Source organism: Homarus americanus, unplaced genomic scaffold (assembly GCF_018991925.1).
Source record: "Homarus americanus isolate GMGI-L3 unplaced genomic scaffold, GMGI_Hamer_2.0 scaffold39675, whole genome shotgun sequence".
NCBI lineage: Eukaryota > Metazoa > Arthropoda > Malacostraca > Decapoda > Nephropidae > Homarus > Homarus americanus.
Window position 1 is genome coordinate 16,630,729 of NW_024736071.1, and position 23,998 is coordinate 16,654,726.

The window sequence follows — 23,998 nt, forward strand, 5'->3', positions numbered from 1 at the left end:
TGGTTGTAGGATCTTGTTCTATAGCAGCCTCTGAGTGGGGCCCTTAGTAAATCCATCAGCAGTTTGGGAAGTAATAAGCTGTGGTGTGTTGTACACGATCTGCAGACTTCAAATACAGGCCATGAGGTTATCGGGAAATAATCAGTTTTTATGAGCTCATTTGGAAGCATTTGCAGCTTGGTTAAGATGCTTCCTCAATCATACCACTAGTAATGATATACCGTACAGTATCAGGGTTGTGGATCAAGTGATGAGTTATAAATAAGTTAGTGTTCGCTGGTCCACACAATGAGGAAGATATTTGCTATTATTTCTCTCTTAAGAAACAGCGTTATTTAGAGTTCATGTTGGTTTCTGAAATCTATTCCATGTTCTAGAATTTTGAGAATTCTGTGCCGGTTGATTTTAAGTATCTCATTGTGTGTGAGTGAATGAGTTTTTGAGTTTCTGTCTTCCAGTCGTGATGATGGTCAATTTCTTTGGTCCAACACTTTGTAACTTGGCCTTAATCCACTTATATTCTTCAGAGCACAAGAACTAACTCCTGTTTTTTTCTGTGGTCTCCTTTTCTTCCTAACATGGATTTGGAACAGGAGTACAGTACTGTAGAATGGGGGATTCACATTCCACCCCTCTGTCCATTAAGAATACAGCTCCTCCCCGACTTATGACGGGGTTAGGGACCCAAATCCAGGTCGTAAGTCGAAATGGTCGTAAGTCGAAAATGCTTAAATAATACATAGAAAATCTAAAATGGGTGTCTCTTTTTCTTCTCAGCACCACAAAACTCACTTTTAAGCTTGCCAGCCATTTTAAAGTGAATTACAAACGAAAAGTTTTTCTGTGTACTGACGTTGGGACTCGAAAATACGTAATTTGACAAAATTTTGGTAAGACTGAGGCAGGTCATAAGTGCAAGTGGTCGTAAGTCGGGGAGGAGCTGACTCAACCAAGCTAGCGGTCCTGAGTTGTGGGGCAATAACGCAACACGTGCCGGTGATGATTATGGTGAACATTTCTGGTAGTGCAGCAGTAAGTCTCCTCAGTTTTCAACTTTTGGGTAATTTATCCTTCTCTTTTTCCTTATGGCTGTGGTCAGGAAGGAATACCCAATTCAGACATTTTAGTCTGGATTGGTCATCTACATAGACGTCTTATTTAGCACTACAGTGTCATACATGCTAGACAACTTGACCCATCTGTGGTTTTGACCCTGTAGACTGTAGTACTGTATATGAAGTCACCTGATCTCAGCTCAACTATGAAATGGTATTCTAAGATCCATTACTCATTTATTTTTAATATACAGTATATATTTTCTAGTTAATATGTATATTTTCTAGTTCTAGTAATTGGAATGTATAGAAAAATTATTAAGCTGACATTGCTACACAAGAGTGATGTTTGGACTCTGGGTGCAAGAATAAGATACAAATTAGTAGCTAGAGTAATAAAATTTTTGTGATCAATCCTGTACGTTGCTTGAAGTGAATGTAGAAAATTAAGAAATGCAGAAATTACACGGCGATGTGGAAATCATTGGTGAGGGTGAGTGAAAGGACAAGTGACTCTCGCTCTTGCTTTCAGCCACCTGCAGCACAACATAGTGAGGGAACAAAGCTTATCAACATGCTGTACAGTGAAACCTCTATTTACTGGACTATATGGAGAGGAAAGCCTATTATATCAAGGCTCCATTGGATGTGAAACTGCAGTCTAATGGATTATTTAGAAAAGTCTGTTATATTGAGGTTTCACTGTGCTGTACTGTAGATTATATTTATGACAATAATTGGACATGTTCTTTGGAAAACTCAAAGAATGTAATGCAATTTTTATTGATCATATTTTCATGGTTGATACAAGAATATTTTTTTTATTCTCTTGTTTTTTTATGACTTGGGTTTCCTGTTACATAAATTACTGTGTGTTATCTCATAACTTGTACATCTTCAGCCATTATTCTATTATTATTTGTTTTTTCCATTTTACAAGATTTACATATTTAACAAACATTAAGTACCCATTCTTGATGTATACTGTATTTGCTTCATGATGAGAGGAGTGTATTTGTCAAAGAGGTACATTTTGACTAGTGGTGAGATTATGTTTGCAAATTATTTATTCATCAAAAAAACTTGGGATTCCTAAAAGTATTTCTGCAGTTAGGGGAAAAATTACAATTTGAATAGGAGTATGTTGGGGAGAGTGTCTCATTAGTCACTATGAATTTAAGCTTAGTGCTTTAATGAGTGATGTGAACACCTCTTAAATAATAGGTAGTGTTGAGTTACCTTGTTTGAACTATAGAGGGAGTTAACCGTTCTACTGGTATGTTAATGAGAGTGAAAGTGAAGCACCTCATCAGCCCATATGACCACATCCATGGGTGAAGGTTTTATCCTCCTGGGGAATACTCTACCACTCCTCATTACTGTTGCCACTGCTTGTTATACCTAAACCCACCCACCACCACACCCCAGGTTAGGTTAGCGTCTCAAGCTGCTCGTGGAGTATGGTGTCTAACGGGAGAGGAACCTCCAGCTCCCCAGCCTGAAGACACAAACACTCCACTTCGTTTATCTTCACCTGTGGTCACGTTGTCGTCTTCTTTATCGAGGAGAAATCCCAGCCATTTTTTATCATTATCTTTATATTTCCTCAAGGAGTTCTCAAAAGCATCGATGACGTTAATACTTCCGCCGCGCTTTCCTAATGGGCTCCAGTTTCCAGAGGTGAAAATTGAGTGGAACTGACGATACTGAGGCTTCTGCTGAATTTGTTCTTGTCGGTGAGGGGACACCAGGGCTGCATACCAGGCACCACCGTTACCACCTGTGGAGTTAGGAACTAAAGTTATTCTTCATTTTAGTTAAGCATTGTCTTCATTGCTCACAAGAAGTTCCTGATGTGGTGGAATAAATCATTTTGATGAAGAATACAATAAATATATAAACAGTGTCATATCCTTCATGCTGTTTCCCACAACTGGAGGGTCAAGATTGTTACCACCTGAACTACGAGTATATCACCACTTTAAATGACTAGGCAACTACAGTAATATACATTATGAACATATAAGAAGGTATCCTCTTGCTTGAGGGTCCCTCTATGCTGAATAAAATTGTCAAATAAGGTATAATACAGGTGGTGTCTGTGTAGAGAAGAGGTTAAGTATCAGTTCCATAGATACAATAAAGTCTCACTTGACTGAGACTGATAAATTTGGCCATAACGAAGGCAAAGCCACCTACACTTGGCTGCCTTTTTAAATTTGACGGACACCAAGCCCCACACGGCCTCCGAACCAGACCACTCCCATGGCAGCAGTAACCTGGCTAAATATTTAATACTAATGTGCAAGAGGGGATAAGAGTTAACACAACATTATATACACTCAGTGACATGTTTGTCTCCTTATTGTTGTAGGTGATTATTGTCTCAATGTCATGAAGTACAATAAAGGCAGAAATGGATCTGGGTGATAAAGTGTAGCTTGTGGAATACATCTCTATTCTTAACTTTTAATAATTTTTTTATGCAATTTCAGTTTATGCAAACTTTAGGGGAACACAACTCTTGCATATAAAGAGGACCTCCTGTACTAAAAACACAATGTAGTGTGTATAAATGTGTATACTTTATGAAGTTATTAGTTGTAGTACAGCATTGTATATGAACATTTAACAGAAGGTAAAATTTTTAATAAATGAATCGCACCTACGGCTGTAGTTGGTGGTTTTTCGTGGATCTTTGCACGTGGTGGGTGAAGTGCTGGCGGGCGTCGCACGAACCTCTGTGGGGGTGGTGGCGGTGCCTCGTAGCCACCCGGTCCCCAGCCGCGACTGAGAAACACTCGTTTGTGGTGTCCCGTCTTGTCAACAGTCACCCCATTGTTGTTGTCTATCTCCTCCTCAGTCTTGTCTTTAAACAAATTCTGACTTTTCCTCAAGCTTTCATCTCCAATGTCTTGTATGTGTTGATCCATCAGTGAGGGAGATAAACAAGGCTTGACATCGTGGGCAGCAGCAGTCGCTTCCCAGAAACAGCCTAGAATGAACACGAGGCAGGTCACCCCCACCCATGTCATGCCCTGTTCCTGCTGGGTAAAGAAGTGATTGGAGTCATTTATATTTTTTTACTTTAAATAACCAAATATTTCATGACAAACTACAGTACAATACTGTACCACATTGTAAAGACCCATTTTTACAATTTTGGAAAATCAATTTGACATTTCCATCCCTGTGTGTGTGAAGATACTTAAGAGATATATATTTGGTATTGACTCCTCAACTCAAACAGATTAATACCTAGGAGTTGAATTTATAAGCTAATTAGTATATCGTTCACAGATGATATAAAATGTAGTACCGTACCAGATATAAATGTGTAAAATCTTAATACCTGTACAGGTGTTAGAACTGAAGAGTTTCTGAATATATTCCGAAGATCTAGTGGTATAATTCTGTATGACATTGAGATTAAATTTTAAATGATTTTGCACACGTTGCAATGTTAGTCTTTAGTATAATGTACTGGGGGGGGGGGTCGATGATTGTCAGAATGAACACTGCAACTCCTGTTGTCTCGGTAGGGTTGTCAAATTCCTTTGTCCGTTGTGTCATATTATCAAACACAATTTTGTAAAGTTATTTTTGTTTCAACTGTACATGACACAACAGATCAGTCGATGGCATGTTATCAAGGATGCATAACCCTGTGTATCACTAACAATACGTACAGTGTATTCACCATACCCAGCCAGACTCCAGTTTATTATTTTTGTAAATCGAAACACATTTCCCATAGACTCCCATTATAAAAGCTGAGATATGTTCCTTAAAAACACTTCCCCAAAACATCTTGAAATGACACAAAACATTTTTTAGCCTCTTGTATACAGGGTCCTCTCTGAGCTGAATGAAATCATCTGGCATTAGCCAAATAAATTATTGAAAATGGTGTTAATGTAGAAGGGAGTTAATGAAAAATTTTGGGTGTACACATTGATTATAAACCAATAATAAACATAAGTGAAATACTTTACATGCAGTACAGTACAGTTTGAGAGATTTCCAGTCATTGGTGAATGTTTCCACATCTAAACTCCACATTTGGCTTGGAGCTCCGGTGCTACAGAGGCTTAACTGAAGATGGTCAGACACAGAGCTGTATTTATTTATGCAAACACCACACTACACATACAATACAATATACTGTATTATAAATAAGCAAAAAATATTACTGTATATGCTGTATATCTCCTAACCCCACCTACCCAGACTTATCCAAGAAACATTAAGAAATAATCATCAAAAGTTAAGTACTGTTCTGGAGCTGTTTTCTCACTGCATGTTATTCATAGACTGTACAACAGTTTACGTGGTTTAACATCAGGATGTTTACCTTCAATATCCCGATGACAGTAGTGATGTTATCAACACATAATTGTATTCATAGCCTATCATCCCAATATGACCATTACAGCATTTTTGACAGGCCAATTTTGACGTTGTAATGACCCTGAGTTCAAGTGTCAAGCTCGCATATGGGAACACACGTTGGTGGAGCGTAACTATATAACGTGTGGAAAAATAAAAATGTTCGTTGGTCGTATCTGGTGGTTATTCTGCGTTGTTTTTTAGGTACAGTATCACGATGGATGGGGGCAGCTGTCCTCCCTGTGTTGATTGGCAGCATTATGTGTGTTTGTTTGTTGTGTGTCCTGTCCTTGTGTTGTTGACTGGCAGTATTATGTTTGTTCTGTGTATGTTGCTTGTATGTATGTTGTGTGCATGATTGTGGGTATGTGTAGTTCTGTGTGTGTTGTTGGTATATGTGTATTTATTTGTTTGTGTAGATGTCTACACATTTATGTTTATGTATGTACAGTATGCATATGTGCGCATGTGTCTGTGTGTGTTATAGAAGCTGATGAAAAGGTTATTAGTTGTTAAACATATTATTCAGTACTAATCTACACGAGTCTTATTACTTCTTTGTGTTGCCGGAGATTTATCTGAAAATGTATGCCCAGAGAGAGAGAGAGAGAGAGAGAATGTTGAGAGAGGAAACAGTTCTTAGCTAGTATAAGGCATGGATAGAGACCCATCTGTTATCCCTGTCTTGTCATTTTGATTCATAGTGAAGAAGTATAAGAGAGAGAGAGAGAGAGAGAGAGAGAGAGAGAGAGAGAGAGAGAGAGAGAGAGAGAGAGAGAGAGAGAGAGGATTACCAGATAAAGAACTACAGTGAAAGACTTACCATGGTCCGATGGGGTGTGTGTGTGTGAAGTAATGTATGGATTCCCTTAATGTCGTCTCCTGATGCTGACACTACTGCTGCTCCTTCTCTTCCTCCTTGTCCTCTTCCCCCTTTCTCCTCCTCCTCCTCCTCCTTTCTTCTCCTCCTCCTCCTCCTTTCTTCTCCTCCTCCTCCTGCCTCTGACCTTAGCTGACCCCCAGTGTCCAGGTCACCACCTCTCAAGTGTCCTCACACCTCGTACAGGAATGATTTAGTCGAGGGGTGTTGGTGTAGTGGTGTCAGAGGTCCTGCCTAGTGTGGTCGTGGGTGCCTCTACCGCTCTACGCTACTGCCTGTCGTAGGGAGATAAACAGTGTTTCATGTACACACACGGCTTATAAACACTGAATTATTCAGACAATAAACTTGGTAGCTTCTTATGAACAACATGAAGGTAATTAATATTACAATTGTTATACTGTATTATATTCCCAAAGATAGCGGGGCATTTGAGCATCACAGGCGCCTGCCTGTACACGATCTGTCTTCAAAACAGGTTGTGTAAGTGTACAGTACTGTTACAACACTGGTGGTATTGTTACCAAGTTTCTTTATGCCATTTGCCTCTGTCTACCCAGCAGTAATTGGAAACCTGGATGTTAATCGATTTGCAGATCATGTTCCGAGATAATGGTTTGCCAGTGCTGTTGGCGAGTTGTCCGGTCTTCTCGGACTATTCCTTAACACTGGGTCATGCAACTTGTTAACTCAGGGTGTGATTTTTGTGTTGGCGACAGCTTCAACGCCTTAAACAAATTCACACCTAGGTGGCCCTTGGGCTGGCCATTCTCGTACACGAGGGGCGACCATTATTGTTACAATGCTAGTGGTGGTGTTACAACACTGGTGGTGGTGCTACGACACTGGTGGTGGTGGTGTTACAACACTGATGGTGGTGGTGGTGTTACAACACCGATGGTGGTGGTGGTGTTACAACACTGGTGGTGGTGGTGGTGTTACAACACTGATGGTGGTGGTGTTACAACACTGGTGGTGGTGGTGGTGGTGTTACAACATTGGTGGTGGTGTTACAACACTGATGGTGGTGGTGTTACAACACTGGTGGTGGTGGTGTTACAACACTGGTGGTTGTGGTGTTACCACACTGGTGGTGGTGGTGTTACAACACTGATGGTGGTGGTGTTACGAGTAATGTGTCGGTAGACATTGAGGGTGACAGTGTGGTCATAAACATGGGTGGTGCTGGTGTAAGAGGTTGTATAAATTAGCACTGTCAGCCAACCCGGCCGTGCCCGAACTTGGGGCCGGACAGGTGATTTTCACGCCCGTGTACACAGCACTTGCCTGGCTGACAAGTTTAGATTTTGAGAGGAAAATACCTAGACGATAATTTGTGACCACACCTGCCTGTACATGTTTACCCAGCGAGGTGATGTGTGTGTGTGTGCTTGACCTGACAACATACAGGGGTGGATCCAAGAATATCAAATGGGGGGGGGGATCCAAGAAGTTGTGGGTGGGGGAACATGGCGAGCACAGGAGCCCACCCAGTTTGGGGGGCGCTGTAAGACCGCCCCCGGAAAATTTTTGAATTCTGACCAATATTATGGGCATTTTGAAGCCATGTGCACTTGATATTAGGAGATATTCTGAGGTCAGTAGTAATTACTTTTTACTATACAAAATCGTCTGAGTACAATACAATACGTGGAGGAAATTAAAGCGGGCCTATTGGCCCAAAGTGGGCAGTCCCGTTTTCCCCCCCCCCTGCCATATCGTGACGTCACAGCTGAGCCCTTCTATTTCTATAGGTCTGTTATCACAGTGACCTGACCTGACCTGACGATCAGTAATGAAGCTCAAAATTTTTCTCCCAAATTTGTCAGGGCAAGTGAAAAAAAATTAATCCGGGCAAGTGTAAACCGGACTGCCCAGTATGCGCCAACAGGCCCGCTGCAGACTCCTCAATTCTTATGTTATGTTCATTACACATAATCTGCAGAGTTTTTCTCTTGTCTTCGGGACGGAACAACAGTGACTACAAATAATAATAACAGTTCAGTTAATGTTTCGGTATTATTTAAAAAACGGTGGAAAACATTTATAGGCTTGTATATGAATCTGGAAAATTCATACAGTAAGATTTTGTTACTTGCTGTTGTCTCCCACGTTAGGGATTTTTATTCTTGCAATAACTTCAGTTACCACTGGATTACTCCAAAACATTTAATAATGTAATTTACAAATTTCATGACATCGTTACACAGGACAAGGGGTGGTTTTCACAAGTGGTTTCATAGTGATAAGCTTAAACATGGCTTTAATTGATGACTTAATGAAACAGTAAGTAATGTGGGATATATCTTAACCTGGAGTGTGGGGTGAGGTGTGTGTAGAGGAACACTGGGCGGTGGTGGTGGTGAGTATCAACGCTTACTCACACACACACACACACACACTAAAGTGACTACAACACACAGGGGATGGGGTCACACTACGGTATGTATCCTGGGGTGGCGTAGCGTGGCGGGGACGGGTGGTGAGCGAGGCGGTGTGTGTATGTGTACCGACCGACCGTCCGATCCTTTCACCGGCACCGACGTGAGTGTTCCTCTCTCTCCCCCTGCAGCTGCCTCTTATGCCCTGCTCACACCCACGCCTCTCACCTTCCCTCCCGAACTCCCTCCATCTGTCCTAACGCTGTTAGAGGGAGGGAGGGAGGACAGTTGTGGAATAGGTAGAGGGAGAGAGGAAGCATCTCCGCCTTATTGACCTGACTGATGGACGTTTTTTCATGGGGGTGTCACCAGTTTGTGTGTGATCCACCCACACACAAACTTACTAACAATTATATTTATAGACAATTATTCATTTATGTATATATTTATTTATATTTTTATTTAGTATTGTTTTCCATACGTGTTCCCGTCTGAGGTACATTCCACGATAACTGGGGGTTTTTTCTGTGAATCAAAACAACAATTGAATGGATATTGACTATTTGTATGGCTACGTAGGTGAGTGGACGTGTATGGTGCGTCTACTCACACACACGCACAAGTACAGTTATAGAAAGGGAGAGAATGTCCTGACCAAAGATTATCCATTCAGGTGTTATATGTTACTTAGAGACAATTAGGTCATAAAGCACTGTTTCCCTCCCTCTCCCGCCCGCCGACGCCGCCCAGTCACCGTAAATATTCAGTCAGTCGGCCAAGTTCGCGCGCGTTAAAAATCAGTCGTAGGTGATGGATACTGGCGCTCTGTGGGAGGTAATTGGCTTTAGTTAAAACTATAGCTTCAATTTCATTAAAATCGGAGGAAACCAACTGGAATATTATTTTCTTTTCCCTCTGGTGTTTATTTTAACATGAATTGATGAATGGACGGCTACAGGGGTGTGTTTGTGTTTGTTTCGGTGAGAATGTGTAAGTTTGGACGTGCATGTATAAATAATATGGCCGATAATGCACACACACACACACACACACACAACACACACACACACACACACACACACACACACACACACACACACACACACACACACACACACACACACACACACACACACACACACACACACACACACACACACACACACACACACACACACACAACACACACAACACACACACACACACACACACACACACACACACACACACACACACACACACACACACACACACACACACACACACACACACACACACACAACACACACACACACACACACACACACACACACACAACACACACACAACACACACACACACACACACACACACACACACAACACACACACACGTAATAGACTTGAAGCCAGGTAATATAGGGAGTGATATAAACAAGGGTTGTACAGTCCGTAGAGTATAAGAGAGACTGTTCGTATGTGTGTGTGTGTACATCTGAATTAATATGAAACATCTCTTATCTGTACATGTATCCATATCTATATTAAGTTAATGAAGTAAAGGTAATACGAGGAAAGTGTATTATATATAACCTGATATTTCGTGTGGTGGCAGCGAGCGTTCGTATAAAGTATTGAACCTTCGCCATTTTTGTCATTGATGAGTAAACTCGATTTAACGAAGTCTACATTTTAATGAATTCCGGAAAATGCTGTGTATGTGAGTATGAACATTTTGTGATTCGTTAAGGTATATCCAGCTGTGTATGTATGTATGTATGTACTTCAACACTGCCTTAGTAACAACACTCGGTCGCTTCTTATTGATAACATCGCATCAGGTCGTCGTCAGTGGGGTTACACATACATAGTTACATACTTACATCTTATCAATTCTCCTCTCATTACCACAACTGTGTATTAATTAATTAGCAAACACGTTCTGTCTTAACGGTCATTCATATCTTACAACACAAGGAGAATTTATATTTCATTTTCAACGTTATCGACGCGAAGGATTGTGTGTGTGTATGTGTGTGTGTGTGTGTGTGTGTGTGTGTGTGTGTGTGTGTGTGTGTGTGTGTGTGTGCTGTCCTGTCTCGGGGGCAATATGGTGTAAGATGGTGTCGTAATGTTGATTTGAGCTGGAAAATTTTTTCCAGAAGGTTGTAGTAACTTAAAGGAATAATGAAACCTCCATATAACGGACTTCTATCTGTATATTAATCCGTTATATGGAGGTTTCATATCTTATGGGCCCTCAAATATAACAGACTTTCACCTCTATATAATTCATTAAATGGAGGTTTTACTTCTAATGGACACCTTGATATAACGGATTTTCTTCTATATAGTCCGTTAAATAGAGATTTCACTGTATACTGTACTTAGGTGTATAGTTCAAGGACTGTATCGTCTATGTATGGCGACAAGAAATAGTGCCTTAAACCTATACATTGATCAGAAATGTTAATAATAAGTTAAAAGCTTGGGTGATGGCCTCAGTGTGTCATCATCATTATTAGTAAGAAATAACTGACTCTCACAGTAAGGCCGCCAGAGGGCTGTGTGGGTCCCAGCTCTATGTCTTGCATCTGTTAACACGTCTTTCCTTTGAGTCAATTTATAGCTGAAGAAACAACATATTTTCCTTTGTCAGATGAACCAAAATTTTAACCAGACATTTTTGTTACCTGTGTGTGTTAAAGGTAATGATTATAAAATATTTCTTGTAGTCTATACACCCTGCTTGGTACAGTGAGGTAGGTTCAGTAGCAGGTACAGTGAGGTAGGTTCAGCAGGTACAGTGAGGTAGGTTCAGTAGCAGGTACAGTGAGGTAGGTTCAGTAGCAGGTACAGTGAGGTAGGTTCAGCAGGTACAGTGAGGTAGGTTCAGTAGCAGGTACAGTGAGGTAGGTTCAGCAGGTACAGTGAGGTAGGTTCAGTAGCAGGTACAGTGAGGTAGGTTCAGTGCAGGTACAGTGAGGTAGGTTCAGCAGGTACAGTGAGGTAGGTTCAGCAGGTACAGTGAGGTAGGTTCAGCAGGTACAGTGAGGTAGATTCAGTAGCAGGTACAGTAAACGTGTGAAGTGATTTATTGGTCATTGAATAAGGAAGACAAGTTAGGTTGGTGTGGCAGAAACAGTTAGCTGATTATCACTGTCTAACACCTCACACCACCACCACTCACCACCACCACCATCACCACCCACCTCCCCTACCACCCCACCATCAGCCTTTACCACCCCCACCATCATCTCACCAATTTCACCACTACCTCCACACCACCACCACTACTCACCACCACCACCACCACCACTATTACCATCACCTCACCCACTTACCACACACACCCCACCACTGACCCCTACCACCCCTACCATTCACTCCTCCCACACCACCACTGATACCTCCCCCACCACCACACTACTATCATCACCACCCATCTCTCTTGGCAATTACCCCCACCACTACTCCTACCACCCCTACTACCCTCCCCCACTACTGCTTGATCACCACCACCTCTCACCACCCCACCACTGGCCACCTACCACCCCTACCACTACCCTCCCACACTACCACCACTACCCTACTACCCTTTTATTTAACGGACTATATGGAAAGGAAAGTCCGTTGTACTGAGGGTCCGTTCGATGAAAACCCCGCTACTCTGAAACTATAGAGATGAAAGTCCATTATATCAAGAGAGAGGGTGGGATTCACTATATACAAACCATCACAATTATTTTCCGTTGGCTTTTTTGTTTCCACTCCATGACACCGCCACCACCACACGCTCTTTCATTGTACCCCATAGTAGAGTTTTGTGTCTGTGGGGAGGGGGAGGGTGTCTGACTCTTACACTTTTTTGTACTGCGTCCGGCTGCCTGTCACTCTGTCGGGGCCTGAAGGGCGAAAAAATAAGAGTAGAAACAAATTAAAAATAGAAAAGGAAAAGGTTATATTAATGTTTTTTTTGTTTTTTTATTATTTTTTTTTTGCTCCTGTACTATGGTTTTAGGTTTTATTTCGGCTGTTGTATTTCATTGCTGCTGTTGCTCTCTTTTTGTGTGTTGTTCCGTAGACTTTTGTGTTTTTATGTAGATTTTTTTCTTTTCCAGTTGTTTTTAAGCTTTTGTCTGTGAGTCTTATTAATATATCCGCTCTGGTCTGTTACAGTTTATTGACCTTGTTGAGTGTATCACAGGAGGGTGTGTCTCTCCCGCCACACCCAGGTCATTGTCACACCACATCCCACACCTCCCACACCCCTCCCACACAACCCCTACACCCCGCCCACACTCCCGCCTCACTACATGGTAACTCTATGTGTTTTTACACTTGACCTCGCTTCCATATTTATATTTTTAGTATAGCGACATTGATCAATAACTGTGGGCGAGGAGTATACAGCGGGTGTGTGGGGGGGGTGTACAGCGGGTGTGTGGGGGTACAGCAGGTGTGTGTGTACAGCAGGGTGAGGGGTGTGGGGGGTGTACAGTGTGTGTGGGGTGTACAGGGTGTGTGGGGGTGTACAGTGTGTGTGTGGGGTGTGTGTACAGCAGGTGTGTGGGGTGGGGGTGTACAGTACAGGGTGTGTGGGGGGTGCAGCAGGTGTGTGGGGTGTGCAGAGTGTGTGTGTGGGGGGTGTACAGCAGGTGTGTGGGGGTGTGTGCAGGGGTGTGGTGGGGTGTGTACAGGTGTGTGGGGGTACAGCGGTGTGGGGGTGTGTGGGGGTGTGTGCGGGTGTGTGGGGGTGTACAGGGTGTGTGGGGGTGTACAGCAGGTGTGTGGGGGTGTACAGGGTGTGTGGGGTGTGCGGGTGTGTGTGGGGGTGTACAGCAGGTGTGTTGGTGGGGGGTGTGTGTGTGGGGTACAGCCGGGTGTGTGTGGGGTGTACAGTGTACAGGGTGTGTGGTGTGTGGGGGGTGTACAGCGTGTGTGTGGGGGGGTGCAGCGGGTGTGGGGGAGGTGTACAGGTGTGTGGGTGTGGGGTGTACAGCGAGTGTGTGGGGGGTGTACAGCAGGTGTGTGGGGTGTACAGCAGGTGTGTGTGGGTGGGGTGTACAGCAGGTGTGTGGGGGTGTTGTGTGGGGGTGTACAGCGGGTGTGTGGGGGGTGTACAGTGGTGTGTGTGGGAGGGTGCAGGGTGTGTGGGGGAGGTGTACAGCAGGTGTAAGCAGGTGTGTGGGGGTGTACAGCGGGTGTGTGGGGGGTGTACAGCGTGTGTGGGGGGTGTGTGTGTGGGGTGTGTGTGGGTGTGTGGGGGGTGTACAGGTGTGTGGGGGTGTACAGGGGTGTGGGGGTGTACAGGGGTGTGGGGGGGGTGTGGGGGGGGGGTGTGTGGGGGGTGCAGGTGTGTGGGTGTACAGCGGGTGTGGGGAGTGAGTGTGGGGGAGTGAACACAATAGCCTGACAGGGTCGATTAACATTGTAACTCCATTAGGACTTTCGCTCACTCAACTCACTCGCTCACTCAACTCACTTACATATGTACATGACTGGGTGGTTGTTGGTCCAGTCTTATAGCTGTGTGTGTGTGTGTGTGTGTGTGTGTTAGCGCCACATTATATATTTGCTCTTTTATTCAGGCAAAAGAAGGTTATAATTATTAGTTCACCTGTCATAACCCACCGTCTTGTGCCCTAACCCACCCCACCCCACCTTCTTGTGCCCTAACCCACCCCACCTTCTTGTGCCCTAACCCACCCCACCCCACCCCACCTTCTTGTGTCCTACCCTAACCTAACCACCGCCAGTACCGCAGGAAGCCTCTTGTGTTAGGGAGAAAACTAGGTTAACCATTACTGGACAGCGACGAGTGTGTTGTACAGTATGTGTAGGGGACATTACTTCCCTCTCTCTGACGACGCCATTGTTGTTTGGTTATACACTCACCACCTCTACCACCACACCATTACCACCGTCACACAAAACCTACCACAACACAACACCTACTGCCACACAGCTCTCTCTCTCTCTCTCTCTCTCTCTCTCTCTCTCTCTCTCTCTCAGTCAATCACCATGACCTTGTTTTGAGATTATCGGACAAGTTACCAGGAAAATGAGTCCCGTTAAGGTAAACTAATACTGTAGCCTCAAGTAACTCGCCATAACTGCCCTGTATTGTGAACCCTCTATTTAACGGACTTTGGAGAGGAAAGTACGTTATATCGAGGGTCCGTAAAGCCTCTATTTAACGCACTATATGGAGTGGAAAAGTATGTTATATCGAGAGCCCGTTAGATGTGAAACCTCTATTTAACGGATTAAATGGAGAGAGAAGTCCGGTATATGGAGGAGTCACTGTACTACACATGTTGACCGCCATCCGCTAGCTTGGCTCTGGATGATGATGATGATGAATGATGATGATGATGATGATGATGATGATGATGATGATGATGATGATGATACATGCTGTGTGTGTTAGTTGATGAAGCTAAAAGAATGTGGTGGTAGCAGGCGATGGTGGTAATGTTTTTATGGCGTGAGAGGGTGGTGAGGGTGGCAGTGTATGGGAGTGGTGAGGTGGTGGTAGTTTGGGGTGATGGTGTTAGTATGAGGTGTAATGTGACGTAGTGTTGTTAGTATGAGGTGTAATGTGACGTAGTGGTGTTAGTATGAGGTGTAATGTGACGTAGTGGTGTTAGTATGAGGTGTAATGTGACGTAGTGGTGTTAGTATGAGGTGTAATGTGACGTAGTGGTGTGAGTATGAGGTGTAATGTGGGGTAGTGTAGTATGAGGTGTAATGTGACGTAATGGTGTTAGTATGAGGTGTAATGTGACGTAGTGGTGTTAGTATGAGGTGTAATGTGACGTAGTGGTGTTAGTATGAGGTGTAATGTGACGTAGTGGTGTTAGTATGAGGTGTAATGTGACGTAGTGGTGTTAGTATGGGGTGTAATGTGACGTAGTGGTGTTAGTATGAGGTGTAATGTGACGTAGTGGTGTTGGTATGAGGTGTGGTTGTGTAAGAATGATAGTATGAGAGTCTTGGTATGCGGTGGTAATAGGAGGTAATAAGTAATATAAGAATACTACTATGAAGGTATTTGTATAAGGGTTCTAATATAAGGTCAGTGATATAAGGCTGTGGACTGTACACCTCATAGTTCACACCACAAGCCGATCACCTGGTGGAGGTCATATGTCACGATCGGTGGTGGTGATAGTGTTGGTGTGTGTTTAGTGAGCCTGATCTATAGGTGTGTGTGTGTGTGTGTGTGTGTGTGTGTGTGTGTGTGTGTGTGTGTGTGTGTGTGTGTGTGTGTGTGTGTGTGTGTGTGTGTGTGTGAGAGAGAGAGACCGTGAAGGTGTGGTGGTGGTGGTGGTGATTGATAATGTGTGTGTGATGGTAGTGGCGGAAGATGGGGTTACACACACCTCGTAATAATAAAGCCACGAGCTAAGCCAATATTAAGGGCTATACAGGAGAGGTGCGGCGTTAAAGATCTTGTTAGTTATTAATTTTAAAGTTATTTAGCAGCGTAATCAAAGTGGTGGACCGTGTGTGGGTAGTGGGGGGTGAAGGCGAGGAAAGAGGGGAGGAGGAGGGAGAAAGGTGAGGTGAGAGGAAGAGGGAGGAGGAGGGGGGGTGAGGTGGGGAGTGTAGAGGAAAGAAGGGGGAGGGGGAGAGAGGCGAGGGTAGAGGTGGAGGGGGGGAGGAGGTGGAGGGGGGGGAGAGAGGTGAGGAATGTAGAGGAGAAGGAAGAGGAGAGAGACAGAGACAGAGGAATGAATAGGAGAGAGAGAGAGAGAGAGAGAGAGAGAGAGAGAGAGAGAAAGATATAACATCACTAAACATTAAAAAAAAATATCTTATAACTGGTAAAATTATAATTACGTTGAAATACAGTAAGACCCTAAGGTGAACTATACCCAGAACACCCCAGTGGTCGTTGAGACGCCTTAATTAATACACACTATACATAAAGAAGCAAGGCATACACCTCCCCTTACCAATACCATTCCCAGTAAAACATTTTATATAGTATTTCAATGAATGAAAATGAATAAACTTCCTATAATCCTACTTTTTTTATTCATTGAGTGTGTGTGTGTGTGTGTGTGTGTGTGTGTGGCCAGGTAGGTAACTCAGGTGCATCACGACTAATTAATCGCTTGGAGGTATTCATCTCACCTGCCTCACAACAAAGGCTAGAACAAAGGACTTAATTGTGATGTATATTGTAAGATTTAAGCTTGGTAGTTTTTGATCCCAGGTGACGGAAGATGATGGTGGTGGTGTTTCATGGTGCTAATGGTGGTGTAAATGGTGATAGTGTGGTGCTACATGATGGTGGTGATATTATTAATGATAGAGTCACAATGTAGTGTTGTAAGCTCCTCTACAAAACAGGAGAGAGAGAGAGAGAGAGAGAGATGTAATATACTGTATAAAATTCACACACACACACACACACACACACACACACACACACACACACACACACACACACACACACACACACACACACACACACACACACACACACACACACACACACACACACACACACACACACACACACACACACACACACACACACCACCCCCTACCCAAACTACTGTGTTATACAAGGTGGCAGGAGGTGTTAAACGTAATAGATACAGATCGGTCCTCCTGGGGTGAAGCAATGGGCTCTCGTTGTGGGGATGAATGTTCTGGGTAGTGGGGGTGGGATAGGTAAGGTAGGGTAGGGTAGGGTAGGGATAGGTAAGGTAGGGTAGGGTAGGGTAGGATATTTAGAGCCACGCCTTACATTCAATACATATTAGGGACGCTTTATCCCGCATCACTATCAGGAAGGTCGTCACTCCCTGGTTAAGTGAGAATTGAGCGTAGGACGTTAGGGTCAGGGGCCGTTTGGTTTAGGGCCAGGGTGAATAGGACCTGACCTGACCTGACATAACCTGATCTATCATAACATAACACAACCTGAACATAACATAACCTAACCAAACCAAACCTAATTTTACACCTAACCTATACAATAATCTTACGACTTTCAAACTCCTAGTGTAGGTTCGTGTGTGTCTTGTGAGGTTAGGTTAGGTTAGATGGTGGTAGTGGTGGTGGCGTGAGGTTAGTGTGGTGGTAGGGGTGTAGGATTGTGGTGGTAGTGGTGTTGGGTTGTGTGGTAGGCGTAACATGTGTTGGAGGAGTGTGAGGCGAGGTAGGTATGGTGGTGGTGAGGCAGGTGTGGTGGTGGTGAGGCAGGCGTGGTGGGGGTGGTGAGGCAGGTGTGGTGGTGGTGAGGCAGGTGTGGTGGTGGTGGTGAGGCAGGTGTGGTGGTGTGTGGTGGTGGTGAGGCAGGTGTGGTGGTGGTGGTGGGTAGGTGGTGGTAGGAGGCAGGTGTGTGGTGGTGAGGCAGGTGTGGTGGTGGTGGGCAGGCAGGTGTGGTGGTGAGGCAGGTGTGGTGGTGGTGAGGCAGGTGGTGGGTGGTGGTGGTGGGGCAGGTGTGGTGGTGGTGAGGTAGGTATGGTGGTGGTAGGAGGCAGGTGTGGTGGTGGTGAAGGCAGGTGTGGTGGTGGTGAGGCAGGTGTGGTGGCAGGTGTGGTGGTGGTGGTGGGAGGCAGGTGTGGTGGTGGTGGGAGGCAGGTCTGGTGGTGGTGGTGAGGCAGGTGTGGTGGTGGTGAGGCAGGTGTGGTGGTGGTGGTGAGGCAGGTGTGGTGGTGGTGGTGAGGCAGGTGTGAGGTGGTGGTGGTGAGGCAGGTGTGGTGGTGGTGAGAGGCAGGTGTGGTGGTGGTGAGGCAGGTGTGGTGGGGGTGGTGAGGCAGGTGTGGTGGTGGTGGTGAGGCAGGTACACACAGAGAGCCTCATTAAGTCAGGTTACAATATTTACTTCAGGTCGGTCTAAAGACTCATTAACAACTCTCCTCTCACACCTGAATATTAATTAAGCGAATCTCACCTCGATATTTTATGTGGCGACCATACGGATTTGACTTACCGACACACACACACAGATTTATACACAGACATACACGCACACACATTTTTATACACACACATACATACACACACACATACACACACACATACATACATACATACACACATACATACATACATACACACATACATACATAGATACATACATACATACATACATGCTGTTCGACACCACAACCACATCCAGTCAATACTACCTTTTTACACTGTCTCTATGTTGAAATGCCCTGTAGTTTGAGCTTCTCCCCACCTAATTATTATATATCATATTTGTATCACTTATGTTACATGTATATTATTTGTAAATCAAGAGAGCCAATTATGTAACTGTATATTTTCAGCCTTCCGGACATTGGTACTAGACTGTACATAAAATGCTTCACTTGGCATAACTTACATATAACACAACCAGTATATATATGAAATAAGATAAAATACATACACAACATTCAGACATACAGACAGAAAGTGTTGTATATATAAAACATAATTTGTGGGGAGAGGTTGAGGGTTCACCTGAGGGACGAGACAGGTTGAGTGTCGCTCGTTGGTGGAGGCGGGCCTCTGTTACACACACACACATTACCTGCCTAGTCTCCTCCCACGCTCTTCCTTCTATCTATGTGTAAACTTGATGGGTGTGGTGTGGTGTAGTGTAGTGTAGTGTAGGTGGTATGGTGTGGTGTGTAGTGTGGTATGGTGTGGTGTGTAGTGTGGTAGTGTGGTGTGGTGTGTGTAGTGTGGTACGGTGTGGTGTGTAGTGTGGTATGGTGTGGTGTGTGTGTGTGGTGTGGTGTGGTGTGGTGTAGTGTAGTTTGGTATGGTGTGGTGTGTGTGTGTGGTGTGTGTGGTGTGGTGTGTGCAGTGTGGTGTGTGGTGTGTAGTGTGGTGTGTGTGGTGTGTGTGTGTGGTGTAGTGTGGTGTGGTGTGTGCAGTGTGGTATGGTGTGGTGTTCTCTCAACAAAATACTTAAAACAGGATTGGGTTCGCTGTGTACGTCTGTCTGCCTGTCTGTATCTTTTAACAAATACAGGAACAACAGTTTTACCAACACACGCACACACACACACACACACACACACACACACACACACACACACACACACACACACACACACACACACACACACACACACACACACACACACACACACACACACACACACACACACACATACACACACACACACACACCACACACACACACACACACACACACACACACACACACACACACACACACACACACACACACACACACACACACACACCACACACACACACACACACACACACACACACACACACACACACACACACACACACACACACACACACACACACACACACACCACACACACACACCCCACACACGCACACACACACACACACACACACACACACCCCACACCACACACACACACCCCACACACGCACACGATAAACCTCATTATTAATCACATTCTCACCATTAGAGTTCGTTTACTAGATCCAGATGGTATTACTGTAGTTAATGTATTACTATCGTTTGTTTATTTATATACTCTACGTATATACTGTACTGCACTGTGGTAATGTGGTGGTAGGAGGGGGGGGTAGATGCATTTCTTTAAGTTTTTAAACTGTTTCACGGAAGACCATTATCGTTTTGTGTTTTTTTACATGCTTTCAGTTTTTGCTTCGTGATGTATGTACACAATGGAAGGTTACCAAGGATTTTTTTATTTATTGTTTTTTTTTTATTTACGTGGAATATGTGAAGGAATGATATATATTATAAGTGAGATAGAGGTTGTGGGAGAGTTCTTGTTCGGGATTTTTATTCGATCTCTCTCTCTCTCTCTCTCTCTCTCTCTCTCTCTCTCTCTCTCTCTCTCTCGTAAACACTCGAGACTAATCAATACACTAACCATAAAAGATGGAAAATAAATTATAACAGGAATTACTGAATCATGTGATTTGTTATATGTGTAATGTGTGTGAGGGGAGGGCACTGGGTGTTTGGTTTGGGCCAGGGTGGTACGGACCCAACCCACCCCAGCCGTAACCAAAACATCCGTACATACCAAACCAGTTATATACCACTGACTGACTCACCAAGCTATCAACAATCATTATGGCGTGAAAACAAATCAGACATTTCAATTTGTTGTGAGAGGACAAGTGTCACAGCGTTTAGGGGAGGGGTGTCATGAGGGATTATACCATACACTCTAGGACTGAAGTATAGTGGATAAACAGACAGACAGACGCTGGGAAACTATACGTAACCTCTGGCTTTGGGGGGGGATCATTAGGTACAGTAAGAATGATATAAATAAAATAAGAAAAGGTGAAGCAATACCCACGTTATATAGTTGAATATTATAAAGTTTACACCGAATGTCGCTCATACGTAATGCAGTACTTAGTTTATAAACCAGTGTTGTGGTAGACGGGCTGGGCCACTGCTAGGCTAAATGACTTGCAGAATGATCACAAGAAGTTTCCTTTTACGGTGAGGTGGTGTGTGTCGTGTTCAGAACCTATATTGGTCAAACTTCCCACGAACATGAAAATTTTATTACTGGATACTATAAAGCCGCTGTGATGTTTTTAATAACAGTTTCTGGTGAAATCTTAAAAAGTCAAGTGGTTAAGTAACAGTTTTCGGCAGTGTTTTTTTTTAACGGTGTTGTTTTATTCCTTAAACAAAATGTATTGTTAATGACACTTGATATAGCCTTTGTCTTAATTGTATTAGATCAACAGTCGTTTATTGCCATGGTAATAACTTCAAGGTGTTGGGTTATAACTTAATGGACATAATTCGGGACTTTTATGCGAGGGATCACTTCTGTGTGTGTCGGGGTGAACAAGTATATCTATATCAGTCTCGTCAAATGAAATCTTGTTAAACGAAACCTTGTTAAATAAAACCCCATTAAACTCTGCCAACACACTGTTTACGTACCTACATGTACGTGGCCGTGTTGTGTGCACATGTGTGTGTGTGTGTGTGTGTGTTGGTCGTATAATTTCCTTAATGGTTTACATATTCAGGGGTAAAGTTGGCAGGTGGCGGTGGGAGGTAAAAGAGGGGCCGCCGCTCAAAGGTTTTGCCGAGAATTGTAAAATATCTTGTTTTTACTAAGTTATGCACCTGCTTTACTGAAGCCCGGGAAAATATTCTCTCTTGATCACTATTGACAGTTAGTGAGACGAGGCGTAAAATGTTCAGTTTTATTCAGGAAAAATTTATTAATTTATAATTACACTTATAAAATGTGGAGGAAACTTATCCGAATAATCATGATGTTGGTCCTATATATATATATATGTATGTGTGTGTGTGTGTTAAGGTTCTAGGGTCGTTTAATACTTCAATATTCCTGTTGTCCTTCACGGGTCAGGGTCGCTGTTTCTTATGAAATTATTAATATCTGTTTGTTTGTCTGTCTGTACAGGGAAGTACGTGGGGTCACGACCTATCAAGTTACGGAAGAGCACTTGGAAGGACCGTAACGTGGATATGGTGCAGAAGAAACAGAAGGAGAAGCAGCTACTTGGCCTTAAGTAGACCACTAGACTCCCCGCTGACCACCTCGTCTTGACGGTCATGGTGTGGCGCCGTAAGCCGTCAGAAGATCCTCGCTACCGTCGTTCTCCCCATTCTCGTTCACTTTGCTAAACTGACTTCTAAATAATATTTATAATTATTCCAGACAGAACTCATTTGTACAAACAGAATTTCCGGTAAATAATATAATGTTTATACAGAATCTTCCAGTTTTAGATCATTTTAGCTGTTAAACATTCGACTGAACTCGTTGGAACTTAAAACTCTTTAAGTACAAGAGCAATAAGATCTTCTGTGCTAGACGACTATCATGTACACACTGCCTCATGACCGGACCAGTGCTCGCCCACTGTGTGTAGGGAGGGTGGGGGAGGTAGTCACTTCGTTACACACTCCGCTTCAGTTTTTTAAGCTGTAAAACAAAAGTAAAAATTGCAAGTAAAAACCTACTTTGTGAATTGTTCTTTGAATAATAATATTTTTATGTCTTGTACATATGTAAACTGTGCAAACGAATAAACATTGTTTTTTGACACCAGTGTTTTATACACTTGATCTCTGACGACATATGGGGGACAGTTTAGATATTTACTACTCCATGACGATGAACTGTAATGCAAATAACTGAAACATGTTATAATAATATAACTTAATGATAATATAGACCTTACTCAGGTAGCCAATGTTCCATATTAAATTAATATAGCACTTTAGTGTTTGGATGAGACAACGCAACACAAATCTAGAATGATATACAAAACATTATAGTGAGCCGACTTAAAAGGCTGGACAGATAGGTGAGGTCAGGTATGTGTTGACCTCCAGGCTACTATACATCCACGCAGGTGAGGCCATCGGGGTTGAGGGTGGCCTCCAGCCTCCAGGACGATACACCTCCCTCCTGCACTTTAAGATACCATCAGTTATAATTAATCCTCCCCCACCAAATTAATTAACACCAATTACTGGCTCCCTCTACTGGTGAAACATGTAGTAACTGACCTATAAATAGTTCCATCCATGTTTTTCAATCGTGACAGTTCCTAAAAAAAATAAAAAACGATAGAAATAAATAGACTCGTCAACTGTCCATTAAACAAAAGAGCCTCATGATCCGTGCTTGTATCCGGGGAGAAAATAACAACTGTCTTTTACGTATAAACGAAAGAACATTAGATCCCACATTTCTTGTATTAAACTATTGCTGTAACTGGAGGCTGTGGGAAACCATTAAACTGACTCACTGAAGCTAGGACGACCTGAAAGTGTTGGTTATAACTTGTTGATATTGAGCTCAGGAGACTTCCGAAGCCTTGAAACATACTCTCTCTCTTTTACCTCAGCTGGAAGGGAAACATTCTCTTTATCTTTCTCTCTCTTACCTCAGAAGGAAACATTCTCTCTCTTACCTCAGTTAAAAGGGAAACATCAAGGAGAATAAACCACCAGGAACTGTATACATGAGAAGATGACTGGAAACACACACACACACACACACACACACACTGGTGAAGGCTCCTGGTCTTGCATCAGATTATACTTCGTAAATAAATTAGACATGATAAACCTTTGAGACACTGGAAGACGCTTAACTCTCCCTGGAGTATAGTTACAGTACAGTAATGTGTTCTTGACGTTGATATGCCTACTGTTGTTATTTTACTACAGCAACTGCTACTGTTGTCATTTTACTACTGCTACTATTGTCGATGTTGTTGGTAGTGTAACCAGGGACCGTAGTAGTAGTAGTGGCAGCCCTCACGGACCACATAATAGCCCAGAATGCAACAGGGGAA

The 23,998-nt window shown here is 43.5% G+C and overlaps 2 protein-coding genes across 3 annotated transcripts in view; one reads left to right on the forward strand and one right to left on the reverse strand.

Moving 5' to 3' along the window:
* LOC121871722 (basic proline-rich protein-like) overlaps window positions 1-22,735 on the forward strand; it is a 32,751-nt gene extending 10,016 nt beyond the window's left edge. The window contains exon 9 of the mRNA XM_042374134.1: window positions 22,090-22,735. Coding sequence (XP_042230068.1) covers window positions 22,090-22,202 — 113 coding nt within the window. The 3' untranslated portion in view covers window positions 22,203-22,735. The remainder of the gene's footprint in view (window positions 1-22,089) is intronic.
* On the reverse strand, window positions 1,823-8,862 carry LOC121871830. 2 transcript variants are annotated; one of them, XM_042374354.1, is made up of 4 exons: window positions 8,637-8,862; window positions 6,268-6,599; window positions 3,721-4,099; window positions 1,823-2,835 (listed from the first exon to the last, which is right to left on the reverse strand). In XM_042374354.1, the coding sequence occupies exons 2-4, from the start codon at window positions 6,268-6,270 to the stop codon at window positions 2,498-2,500; spliced, it is 720 nt and encodes a 239-aa protein (XP_042230288.1). In that variant the 5' UTR covers window positions 6,271-6,599; window positions 8,637-8,862; the 3' UTR covers window positions 1,823-2,497. The 2 variants fall into 2 exon arrangements, with proteins under 2 accessions (XP_042230288.1, XP_042230287.1); XM_042374353.1 differs by having other exon boundaries at window positions 3,721-4,102.
* Window positions 22,736-23,998: the final 1,263 nt, after the last annotated feature.

Excerpts from the sequence above, each read along its gene's own strand:
- LOC121871830 (XM_042374353.1), bottom strand. Across the intron at positions 2,836-3,720 it reads ACCACCAACTACAGCCGTAG|GTGGTAACGGTGGTGCCTGG; the intron begins GTGCGATTCATT and ends CTAACTCCACAG.